Raw genomic sequence first — 13,597 nt, forward strand, 5'->3', positions numbered from 1 at the left:
GCCCTGGGGCTGCTGCCGCGTCCACGCCAATTGGCGTGCAGCGGTCGGCAAGCAGTTAAATCCAGACAAGAAGAAAATGTAACCTTTGTGCCATTAGCTTCCTCTGGATTAAGAGAGAAATGTTTAAGAGGTTGAACTTAATGGACATGTCTTTGCTTTCAAACATTTTTTTTCATTGGTCAAAGTCGTATCAAACAAACAATAGAATTCTTGAATTCCCATGAGACTGAGGGAGGATAATACAGTATATACCAAGTAGTAGTACTTGCCTACACAATCATAAACTGAAATACCCATAACCTTAAACAATTAACATTAAACAATATGGGTCCAGGATTACAACTCTTCTATAAAAGTACACCATTGCCATAAGGTCCAGTTTGAATCTTGGCCCGGTGACTTTCTACATAGAGATTGTATGTTATCTCCTCCAGACACTTCCCCCCCCCCCCCCCCTTCAAAAAAACAAAACAAAAACATACTGGTAAGTTCATTGGTAATAAAAGTGTTACAGGCAGGGACCTCACCGTGTGCCCATAGCAGAGCATCTACTGAGGCAAAGTTAGTGACAAGAGTTGTTCGATGTGCTCTGTAAAGCACTGTGGAAAATCTCAGCGCGATATAAATACATAATAACAATGTAACTATGTTAGGATTAGGCTTATTTGATATACTTATATAATCACTTGTTTTCGGTGCCAAAACATACCGCCCTGGGTGGGTGCCAGAACCTGCACGTCGACGTTCCCCTGCTGACACAAAATGGCGCCACTGGGAATCTGGCTCTGGCTGGCACAGAAACGCAATAATAATAACAATATTCATAATAATAATAAATAATCCCTTCAGCTCTTTAAAGCATAGATAAATCCCCCAGTAATAAACACACACTTCAGAATGATTTCACAGTTTGTCAGGGAGCCAGAGAGATGCAAGTCACAAAATCTGTTCAGTAAGCGCGGTCAACATGTGCTAAAAAAAGACGAGAGATTTTGTACATGAAAATGCGTCACTGGCTGATAACAGATAATTGTCCTTCATTTCTTTAATAGACCAAACAAAATCCGCCAAGAAATTAAAATCACAAATTAAGTAGCTTAACTTTTTAATTATTTACAAGAGTTACTGTCTATTGCTGTGTTTTAAAAGCTTTTCAAAGGAACCCGGAATCTAAATCAGCCCATGCATGCGATCATTTTGTTCCAAATAATTCGATTTTTTTTTCATGAGTGTAATTAAAGTCATGGCAACAGGGCAAGAAAATTATAGCCTGTTTTCGGTTTTTAAATTGGGCGTAGTGTAAAAATTAGTAGGAGTTGAACAGAGGCACCAACAGGATACAATATGCTAAAAACTTTAAAATTGCTGAGGAGGCAGTGGTGGACTTACCTCCTCAAAGCAGACACGAAACTATCAATTTTCAAAGGTTTAGATTATTAACCACTTGAGGACCCACCCTTTACCCCCCCCCCCCCCCTTAAGGACCAGCGTTGAATTCTGTGATCTGTGCTGGGTGGGCTCTACAGCCCCCAGCACAGATCAAACACCAGGCAGAGAGATCAGATCACCCCCCTTTTTTCCCCACTAGGGGATGATGTGCTGGGGGGGTCCGTTCTCTCCTGCCTGCGTGTGGCTGGTGGGGGGGGGCACCTCAAAGCCCCCCTCCGCGGCGAAATTCTGCTTCCCCCTCTCCTACCTGGCCCCCTGGTGATCGGGGCTGCACAGGACGCTATCCGTCCTGTGCAGCCTGTGACAGGATGTCCCCTTTCACATGGCGGCGATCCCCGGCCGCTGATTGGCCGGGGATCGCCGATCTGCCTTACGGCGCTGCTGCGCAGCAGCGCCGTACAATGTAAACAAAGCGGATTATTTCCGCTTGTGTTTACATTTAGCCTGCGAGCAGCGATCGGCGGCCCGCAGGCTATTCACGGAGCCCCCCACCGTGAAATGACAGGAAGCAGCCGCTCGCGCGAGCGGCTGCTTCCTGATTAATTAGCCTGCAGCCGGCGACGCAGAACTGCGTCGCTGGTCCTGCAGCTGCCACTTTGCAACCAGTTGCAACGCGTATCACAGGTGTGGTCCTGCTTCATCAGGCAACAGGGGATGGACCATACAGCAACAAGTGTCTATGTCTCAGCCTAGCGCCTCTAGGCAACTGGTTCTTTGGAATATATTAATAATTCTAAACCTTAGAACACTGGATATTTTGGTTAACCTGTTGGAACAGATGAGAGATGTATTTGTTGTTTGACTTTAGCAATCTGGAATTACTGATCGTCTGACAAGCAGTTTTCATTCAATGTAACCACATTTATTGTTCATTAAATGTGCATTTGATGTTCCTCAGATTTGTGACAGGATTGCTTTATACCTTCATACAATTAAGTTGATTTTCTCATTGGAAATATTCTGGTTTTCTGTAGCAGGCTGGTAATGCTGCTAATGAAATTTAATAGTATTGTGTTTGTGTTTTCTCCTCCTGCTTCCATGGTGTGATGTAGTGAAATCACAATGAGGTGAGAATTCTTTATTACTTAAACATTATAATACGTGTCCACAATGTCTTGGCTTTAACTCATTGAGCCTCATAGCTAAATATTTATGGGAATCTCCAACTCAATGTGTTCCTGCAGGGAAAAAAAGTTCCTAATTCCGATACTTATTTCAGTAGAGGGAAGCCTCTGGATAATAATTACCCCACCACCCTCACCTCCACCGATCCAGTGATGGGACCCCCCTCCCCCCATCCTCTTTGGCAAGGGCTTGTTGAGAGGTGGGCATGACTGCACTCGGTCCGTGGCCACACTGGATACCTTACACCTGCGCTGTAGTGCTGGCCTGGCTTTTTCCTGCGCCTGCGCTCGATCACTGATGGGAGAGGTTCCCAGTGATGGATCGTGGTCTCAACGTGGATGTAGGAAGCCTCAAAGGATTCACAGGCTTCACTCTCTACCAGTGATGCTCTCACAAGTAATAATGAGTGCTTAAGCGCTAAAATTCGTGATTTAAATGAGCTTTAATTAGCTCAGGTGTGCAGCCGGGAATGAAGGGGTTATTTACCCATAAGTGCGCATCCTCCCGTGCTCCAAATAGCTTGCACGCATCCTATTGGATGCGTTGCAAGCCTCACTGCTCACACTTCCTCCTTTAAGCTGGAAGGAGGAAGTGCATGGTGGTGAGGCTTGCAACGTGTCCAATAGGACGCGTGCAAGCTAGTTAGAGTGCAGGGGGGACGCGCACTTATGGGTAAATAACCCCTTCACTCCCTGCCGCACACCTGAGCTAATTAAAGCTCATTTAAATCAAGAATTTGAGCGCTTAAGCACTCGTTATTACTCGTGAGAGCATCACTGCTCTCTACCAAGATAAGTATTTGGCTTACCTTGCTCACAGGTTCGCTTTAGGCATACTGGAGAAAAGATGCCTTCCCTCTCTATACAGGAATCAGTCTGATGAAGGCTTCACAGCCGAAAGCTTACGCCTTTTTTTCTAAGTTAGCCAATAAATGGTATCATCCTGATTCAAAACTTTGTTCTTCCTTATGTGAAGGAGTAGACATGGCATCATAAACTTACATGCTAAATACAATGCATACAAGGTACGATTCAAAGACAGATGGTTTCACCCCTCACTCCCCCCAATTTCTAAATAATTAATTCTTAAAGGAATACTATCGATACCCAAGTGTTCTAAAATGACAATGTACAAATAACGTCTAAGTAGCTGTGTAAACATTTTCCTACTTTTCATGTTAAATATCAGAGGCAAAAGCTGTAATTTATTGAGGGTAGGATTTAGCTATATTGGGACAAATCAATTGCAGAAGGGGTGTCTGCTTCAATGCACAGCCAGAGTTGCATATCAGACTACAGAAAGCAAATATCAAACATATCAAACTCTGAAAGCAAAAACAATATGAAAAAGCTGTGACAATTAGTTACATTTCCTCTGCTCTCTTCAGACACTTCAGTCAGAAACACAGGACACAGGAGCTGCAGCTGTTGGGAGCTCTCTCTCTCTGTCACACACAGAGCTACACATAGGGCTCGATTCACAAAGCGGTGCTAACCCAGTTAGAGACTTTAGGGGCTCGATTCACAAAGCGGTGCTAACTCAGTTAGAGACTTTAGGCATGATAACCATTGCACCACGCTGGTGAAAAGCCAGTTTAGGCGTGATAAGTTTAGGTGTGATAAGTTTAGGCATGATAAGTTTAGATAGGTTTAGATCGCGCACAAAGTCCCGCACGCAAAGCAGCGGCATTAAACTCTATGCGAAGTGCACCAGACTTTGCTAGCGCAAAACTTTTGATCAGCTGTGCACTGCGGTGCTAACGCAGTTGGTGCTTAAACTTATCATGCCCAAACTTATCACACCTAAACTTATCATGCCCAAACTTATCACACCTAGGGCTCGATTCACAAAGCGGTGCTAACCCAGTTAGAGACTTTAGGCATGATAACCATTGCACCACTCTGGTGAAAAGCCAGTTTAGGTGTGATAAGTTTAGGCATGATAAGTTTAGGTGTGATAAGTTTAGGCATGCTAAGTTTAGATAAGTTTAGATCGCTTGCAAAGTCCCGCACGCAAAGCAGCGCCATTAAACTTTATACGAAGTGCACCAGTCTTTGCTAGCGTAAAACGTTTGATCAGCTGTGCACTGCGGTGCTAACGCAGTTGGCGCTTAAACTTATCATGCCTAAACTTATCACACCTAAACTTATCATGCCTAAACTTATCACACCTAAACTTATCACACCTAAACTTATCATGCCTAAACTGAGTTTAGGCATGATAAAGGGCTTTTTACCAGGGTGCTAACTGTTAGCACCGCTTTGTGAATCAGGCTCCTAAACTTATCATGCCTAAACTGAGTTTAGGCGTGATAAAGGGCTTTTCACCAGCGTGCTAACTGTTAGCACCGCTTTGTGAATCAGGCCCATGGGGCCTGATTCACAAAGCGGTGCTAACAGTTAGCACCGTGGTGAAAAGCCCTTTATCACGCCTAAACTCTGTTTAGGCATGATAAGTTTAGGTGTGATAAGTTTAGGTGTGATAAGTTTAGGCATGATAAGTTTAGGTGTGATAAGTTTAGGCGTGATCAGTTTAAGCACCAACTGCGTTAGCACCGCAATGCACAGCTGATCAAAAGTTTTGCGCTAGCAAAGTCTGGTGCACTTCGCATAGAGTTTAATGGCGCTGCTTTGCGTGCGGAACTTTGCACGCTATCTACACTTATCTAAACTTAGCATGCCTAAACTTATCACACCTAAACTTATCATGCCTAAACTTATCACGCCTAAACTGGCTTTTCACCGGCGTGGTGCAATGGTTTTCACGCCTAAAGTCTCTAACTGGGTTAGCACCGCTTTGTGAATCGAGCCCATAGAGTTAACTGATCAAGTGTGAGGGGAATTTCCCCTCTCCTCATGGCTCAGTCAGCCGTCAGTTTTGGCGTCAGTAAACTTTGAATGTATTTTGCTAACAGTAAACAAAGAAGTTGCTACTAAAATGTATACACCAGTACTTAGCAGCACTTCCCAAACAATTCCTGTGTCAATTGAAAAAAATATGTGAATCGATAGTATTCCTTTAAGTGTAATGTTTACCCCAATAATTTATAGTAGAGGATTGGTCGCCTAACATGGAGGCTGGTATAATGATTTAGCGGGGTTAAGAGTCTCCCATCAGGTCATCTACTGATTGGTTCTAAAGTGTTATATGTACCTCTGACTGGCTCTTGGCCATAATCAGTGCATATTTAAAAAACCTTTAAAGAACAACTGTAGTGAGAGGTATGTGGAGGCTGACCTCTTTATTTCTTTTTAACAATACCAGTTGCCTTGCTGTCCTGTGGATCCTCTGCCTCTAATACTTTTAGCCATTAACCCTGAACGTGCATGCAGCTTTTTTACCCAGCTCAGTATTAATTTACTGCTTGTTTTACAGATTACTGTCCCTCCCACAGCAAACATCACCTAGATAACTTACATCTTAAGGTGCGTACACACGCACTACTAAATGCAACGACGGGTCCGCCGGACCCTCCCGCTGGGCGGTCTTTAGCCGACAGTATGCGCATGTGTACACGCTGTCGGAGGACTGATAAGGCTGTTTCTGAACGATCCACTCAGCGGATCGTTCAGAAAGAGCCTTATCAGTCTGACGACAGCGTGTGCACATGCGCATACTGTTGGCTAAAGTCCGCCCAGCGGGAGGGTCCGGCGGACCCGTCGTTGCATTTAGTAGTGTGTGTGTACGCACCTTTACATCACTGTGTAAACACTTCAAAGAGAGGGGGTGATTCAATCTCCTTCTGGTCATACTCTCCTTATCTTAGACTTATCTGAAATGGAAAGCAAATGTTATTTGTGTTTTGAGATACGATTGTTACTGTAGCTAAAAGTAAAAGACTTTGCTGGAGTGGTCCTGGTACCTTTGGATCAACCAAACAGCACAGCCCGAAACACGGCCAACAAAAATTATCTTGTAGGAAGTATTTCTATCTAGTTAATTCATAGTACTTTTTTATTTCCACATGCCTGACACACATTTTGTGACCCTATGTTACTGCCTCAGAGGCCTGACATAGATTATCTAAGCTTACTTTGCCACAGATGCATCTTTAAATGGTGTGTAGGATAGCAATATTTACTTGTAAATACAAGCCAAGAATTTCTTATATGAACCTGACCCACTTAATTTCTATAAGGCTCATATATAACATGGTTGTCAGTACCAGCTGGTGTCCTTCATTTTCTCCTGTTCTTGCCATGTGCTATATAGACAATAAAATTGGATGTGTATGATGTACCATCAAAAAGGTTGCTGAAGCTGTTCCTGGAAAATCTCATTTATAATACAGGTGAAAAAGATAAGTAGCAAAGCCACATTATTTTTCGCTCTTATACATTATGAAGTAATCTCAGAATTGCAAAAGTTTGCCTAAATTAACCTCCTTAGCAGTAACCACGAATCAGGCTCGGGCCTGGAAATCTGCAGCTCAGAGCAGTAAGCCCGAGCCTGACTCGTGGTGACTGTCGCAAGGTTAATGCAGAGCACAGCGCACTGCGGGCAGTTCAACTCACCTCTCCCGAGATCCAGACGCCGGTAGCCATTCTTCTTCCGGGCCTCAGAGGCTCCGGATCCCTTTGGTGAAATCGCTGTCTGTTGTCATGACGACAGCATGCAATCTCACTATAAGGGTACAGCGCCACCTGGAGGACGAAGGTAGTACTGCAACGCTGGATCCCAGCGAGGTGAGTCTGTGCAGGGGCTGCTGCAGGCTTTCTGGCAGGAGGAGCTAAAAACATGCAAAAATTGCACTGCTTTTAGACTCTAAAATCTGGAAATAATCCTACCGCCAGGGAGGTTAAGAGCTCGCCAGCGCTTATCACTGGCGGGTTTGTGAATTGCATAGGGCTCCCTGTCTAGTAGCATCACCTTTTTTTCTGTCTTGTTCGGTTTCTTTAAAAATTAACCTTTTTGGTCTCATTCAGTTTTCCTATTTCTCTGTTTTTAGGTGGATGAAGAAACCACGATGTGGTGTGCCTGACATAACGAGAGACAGTTCCAGGTTTAGTGTTCGCAGGAAACGCTACGCCTTAACAGGGCAGAAGTGGCATCACAAGCATATCACCTACTGGTAAAGAGGCGCTTTCTGTTAATAGTATTAATGCTGATTGTTCCAAATGAGTTCCATTAGCAAGTCATGCTCTTTATGTGAAGCTTCAAACCTGCCTACAAGAAAAAAAATGCTTATCCACAGATACAACATCTAGATTGCGGTAACTTAAAGAGACACTGAAGCGAAAAAACATTATAATAATGATTTGTAGGTGTAGTACAGCTAAGAAATAAAACATTAGGAACAGAGACTTAAGTCTAATATTGTTTGTAGTACAGGAAGAGTTAAGAAACTCCAGTTGTTAGCTATGCAAAAGAGCCATTGAGCTCCATGACTTTCAAAGTTGCAGAGAGCTCTGTATTCTGAAGCTTGTTATCTCAACTGTCAGTCACTGTATTTTCTTTTTCTCTCCAGATGACAGTTCAAAAGTTCACTTGCCTGCTCTGTAAAATCATTTGGAATGCTGAGTAGTTTGTAAACTGCAAATACTAGAGAATGATGCAATAAAAAAAACACTATATAACTGAAAATAAAAATATATATTTTTTTGCTACTAATCTAGTAATTATCCGTACTACACAACCAATCCATTATATCATATATTTTTTTTTCCGCTTCAGTGTCTCTTTAACAGCAGTTAGCAAACTGTACCTTTTGATTTCCTAACTTTAGTAAATTGAGACCTGATTGGTTGCTATCGGCCTGATTTAATTGCAAATGCATAAAAAAATGTTTTTAAAGCAGTTTTACTTACCTGGGGCTTTCTGCAGCCCCCTGCAGTCTTCCTGTGCCTACGACGTCCTTCCAAGATCCTCTCGTCAGCTTTATCAGCCTTCGATCAGCTGTATGCGTTGCCCCAGGCTGCGCGCCTCCTCATCACCCTCCTGCACATGGCAGCATTGTGCTCATGCAATGTATGGAAAAAAAAACGCTTTTGCGCAGGCGCAGTATGCTCCTGACTGCGGGAGCGCATTCAGGATGCACGTGGACCGAGGTCATGCATAGGCAGTAGCAAGCTAGCCATGAATGGACAGCTTTCAGGGGATGGGTGCTGCTAGCTAGAGGATCCTGGAAGGAAGGGGCAGGGACAGGATGACTGCAGGGGGCTGCAAGAAGCCCCAGGTAAGTTAAACTGCTTTATTTCAGGGTTAAGATTTCCCTTAAAGAGACTACGTAACAAAAATTGCATCCTGTTTTTTATCATCCTACAAGTTCCAAAAGCTATTCTAATGTGTTCTGGCTTACTGCAGCACGTTCTACTATCACCATCTCTGTAATAAATCAACTTCTCTCTCTCTTGTCAGACTTGTCAGGCCTGTGTCTGGAAGGCTGCCAAGTTCTTCAGTGTTGTGGTTCTGCTATGAACTCCCCCATCCAGGCCCCTCTCTGCACACTGCCTGTGTGATATTTAGATTAGTGCAGCTTCTCTCTGTTCTATTATCTTTTACAAGCTGGATAAATCGTCCTCTGAGCTGGCTGGGCTTTCACATACTGAAGAATTACATACAGGCAGAGCTGTCTGCACTCTGCAGGAAGAAATAGCCTGACACTTCAGTGGAAGATAGCTGCAGGGGGAAAGAAACACACAAATGATCTCTTGAGATTCAAAAGGATGGCTGTATACAGCCTGCTTGTGTATGGATGTATTTTCTATGTGTAGACATACTGTATCAACCTACTTCCTGTTTTGGTGGCCATTTTGTTTGTTTATAAACAAACTTTTTAAAACTGTTTTTAACCACTTTTAATGCGGCGTGGAGCGGCGAAATTGTGACAGAGGGTAATAGGAGATGTCCCCTAACGCACTGGTATGTTTACTTTTGTGCGATTTTAACAATACAGATTCTCTTTAAAGGGAACCTGAAGCGAGTAAAATTATTTAAAAGAAACACGTGATGTAGCTGCAAATGAATATTACATACTAACCTCACCGTCAGTTCCTCTCAGAGGCTCACCATTTTCTTCTTACAGTGATCCCTTCCAGTTCTGACAATATTTTGTCAGAACTGCAATATACCAGTTGCTGTCAGTTATATATCAGCAGCTGTCAGTTACAACTGAATGTGCAAGGTAATGTCCATGTTTCCCTATGGATCAAGTGGGCGATATTACAGTTTAACAGTGTGCTGAACAGGAAGTGGTTATGGGGTAATGGCCATTTTTAAAGTGGAGGACGGAGAATTCCATTGATCACAGTGGACAAATGGGACGCAGGAGAAGAGAAAGAGATTGAGGAGTAGACTACACAGGAGGTAAGTATGACCTGTGTATGGTTATTTTGACTTTTTATTTTCAGTTCAGGTTCTCTTTAAGCTGACCATACACTGGTTGGTGTGGCCAACAGATAGATGCCTCTCAGATCATTAACTGATCAGAGAGGAGTCTAGCTAATTAAATCCCTCCACTCATTGCACACAGATTTTTAATATATTTCGGCATGCATTCTATTGAAAATTTGTGCGCACTGCCTGCTGGGTACCCAGGTCTCTTATGCTGGGTACACACCATACAATTTGGTGTTAGATAGATGGTTCGACAGATAACTTTCGACATGTCCGGTCTTCTTTTTGATTGTTTTTCTGATCGATTTCTCATAGAAGTTAATGTAAATCGATGAGAAAAGATAAGAGGATCGAATTGAAAATCGAACCGGAAATCGATCGGATGGGAAATCGACCGAAAAAACGCATCATGTGTACCCAGCATTAGGCCCCTTTTACACTTAATCAATTGCTCTGTTATAACTGAAAGAAATCTGATTTTCAAAGTAATGTCCATGGTTTCCTATGGCACCTTTCACACTTAACGCGTTTTAACTGAAATCTTTTTCACAATACACATCTATGGAAAAAAAACGCGTACCAACGCACACTAACGCACACCAACTGATTAGGTGTAAAAGGACCCTTAGTCTCCTCCCCCCAGGCCGTGCAGAGCTTACACTGACCTGTCTTTCTTTTCTCCCCTTTCCTGTCTCTTCTCCCTCAGAGACTTGTGTCACGTGATAAACACTGGAGGCCAAACACCACAGGACTCGTGGCACGTACTTTATGTGACCACTACAGGCCTCAAGTGTTTTGACCTCTAGCATTTGTGATGTGACACCCGTCATGTGCACTAGTGTTTGCATATTTGTGACGTGACACAGGTGCAGCAGGAGAGAAGAGACCGGCAGTGGAGATAAGACACCTGCTGGGGGACAATGACTGTATAAGAGTAAATGCAGACAGTGCACGGAGTCCTGTGTTTAGAACTGAACTTTTTTTAATTCATGAATTAAACTATAACAGTGAGCACAGTTTCAAAGTGCCATCTAAACTAACTCTTAGAGATATGTCAAAGGTAAGGCTAGTCTGACAGTTTAAGGTCCGAGTAGGTCAAGCAGTGGGACAATTTACAGGCTACTGGTGGTACATTTTATACATGCATGCAGATGATCCAAGTCCATACTTATTGCTTAAAGTAGAACTGAAGACTATTTTAAAAGAAACTGTTTCACTTACCTGGGGCTTCTGCAAGTGCCTAGCAGCAGTCCTGTCCCGCGTCGGTCCTCCATGAGCCGTCACTCTCCCGCTGCCGCTCTGTTTCGTTCCTCAACTTGTAAGTCAAAGCCTGTGTAGCCCTGCCTATCATTTCTACATGTTCCCATCTGCAATAGCGATATTGCGGACTAGATCGCAAAGAAGGATACACATGGCCAGAGCCGCGCAGGTGCCGTGGCCCAGCAGTGAAAACGAAAGTAGCTGGCAGCAGGAGAACGGAGGATCTTGGAGGACTGGCGTGGCACAGGACGGCTGCTGGGGGCTTGGGGAAGCCCCAGGTAAGTGAAACTGTTTGTTTTAAAATGAACTTCAGTTCCGCTTTAAAGTGGGATTAAACTCCCTAAAATAAAATGTATCTACTCTTAGGTAAATAAAAGAACATTTAAAAGCATTTCCTGTGTGTAAAAATGTTTTTTTTTAAATGCAGAGAGCAAAACAAGCTTGTACTGCTCTGCTAATTGGCAACTAAGTCAATACCAATCAGTAGAAGCACTCTGACTGGTGTCTTCACTCTTCTCCTCCTCCCTCGCCTGCTGAAAAGACATGTTGCTATGGAATCCCACTTTTTCAGTTACTACTTTGTCTGCTGACGTTTTATAAGAACAAGATACCAGATTTGCTCACGGTAGTGTTTTTTTGCATTTTGTAAAGAAATGTAAGCACCTAGAGCAAAGCCATTGAAGCACTAATACAGCAGGACTCAATAACTAACCACCGAGCTGCCCTTCAAACCCCTTTGGGAGGCAAAGTGCAGATTCCATCTTCTCTGCAAGGATCGCCTTGTTTGCAAGGCAGAGAATCAGAACGTTTTGGATATGATTCATTATTCTGATACTCACCTTAAAAGCCAGAACTTCTGCTTCCCCTTCTGTCTTCCTCATTTACAGATTACTGTAATGAGATTTTTATAGCTTTGGTGTAGACTCGTTAAAGCCAGGGTCTCTAAAATGAAATAGATTTTAGCTTTCAAGATAATTACAATGAATCAGCAAAATCACCTGCGAGACCGTTCCCAGGAAATTGTTATCTCAGCACTGCCAATTGTTTTACGTTCTAAATGATCAGCCTGCAAAATAGCGAATCTCCTAACCTAAAGGCTCGTAAATCGCCTAACCTAAACACACTTGACTAAAGTTGGCAGGCAGCTCATAACGACAGCCTCAGCTGATAATAAAGTGTGTGTATGGCAGCCCCCAACCCGCGAGTGATTCGCCTGCAGGATCAACTCACCGGACAGACAGAAAGCTCCTTCCTCGCCCGCCACGTGACATCCAACACATGCTGCTCCGTTGCCCCGCCGCATAGCAACAGTATGCCTCGTCAACTACACAGCTGACCCGCGTCTGTATTGGCTGGCCCAGTGATATCGCCCATGGGGATTGTGTCCCCATCCCTGACATACTTCACAGGTATGTATGCATATCAATGCTTACTCAGTGCTGGGTCCCTGCTTCCAGTCTGAGCCAGGACACTGTCTGGAGTTTCTATGTTTCTCCCATGTTTGCACGGGGTTTCCTCTGAACACTCCAATTTCCTCTCACAATGCAAAAGCATGCAGATAAGTTTACTGACTTCCCCCTAGTTTGGGTTTAAAAGGAACCAAGCACCACTTTTTTCCTGGTTCTAAAAGCTATAGGAGCTGCCATGCTCCCCCTCCTCTTATAGCTGCCCATTAATAATCCAGGAGAATATGTAAAGAATGCATCTGTGACTTCTGTAAACCCTTTGAAGCACAGTGTCCAATCTACCCCCCACCCCTCCATCCCCTCTGCTGTTCAAAAGCTTTTTTGTTTGGTTTCTGCTAATGTGTGCAATAAAATAATTACATCAGTACTTATCTGACTGAATCTTCTGCTGTTGGGCAGGCCACGGAAGTTGGAGGAAATAGGATAATAAAGGCCTTTGCTAAACTTTTAAATGTAAAATGAAGAGGTAAAATTATGAGCCACATTGTTGGCATGCATATTAAATGTGCTATTGAGACACCCTGGGGGCTAACATGTTGCTTGGTACACTTTACTTTAAAGGAAACCCAAGATGGCAAATACCTAAGAAGAGGGTAGCCTCTAGACCAGGCATGGGCAAACGTGGCCCTCCAGCTGTTAAGTAACTACAAACCCCACAATGCATTTGCCTTTATGAGTCATGACTGTGGCTGTCAGACTCCTGCAATGCATTGTGGGAATTGTAGTTCCTTAACAGCTGGAGGGCCAAGTTTTCCCATGCCTGCTCTAGACCCTCCATAGGCTTCCTCCTCCAGATCACACTCCACTTCATGCACACGTGCGGCCTGCTGCACCTGCTTGAGCATGGCCACGTCTGTGCAGTAGCACGGAGCCACTCCTGGATGAGCAGCTCCGCCTTTCTGTGCAGCCGTGCTCCGCCATAAAGAGGAGCACAGCTACGTAACATATCCCACAAGCTCTTG

The 13,597-nt window shown here is 43.8% G+C and overlaps 1 protein-coding gene across 3 annotated transcripts in view; it reads left to right on the forward strand.

The window, feature by feature from the left end:
* Positions 1-13,597, forward strand: part of MMP16 (matrix metallopeptidase 16) — a 262,120-nt gene that overhangs the window by 138,972 nt on the left and 109,551 nt on the right. For 2 of the 3 annotated variants that reach the window (XM_068237616.1, XM_068237618.1), the window contains 2 exons: positions 2,502-2,516; positions 7,523-7,645. In XM_068237616.1, the coding sequence (XP_068093717.1) occupies positions 2,502-2,516; positions 7,523-7,645 (138 nt within the window). The remainder of the gene's footprint in view (positions 1-2,501; positions 2,517-7,522; positions 7,646-13,597) is intronic. The other variant, XM_068237617.1, reaches the window with a different exon arrangement.

Source organism: Hyperolius riggenbachi, chromosome 5 (assembly GCF_040937935.1).
Source record: "Hyperolius riggenbachi isolate aHypRig1 chromosome 5, aHypRig1.pri, whole genome shotgun sequence".
Lineage (NCBI taxonomy): Eukaryota > Metazoa > Chordata > Amphibia > Anura > Hyperoliidae > Hyperolius > Hyperolius riggenbachi.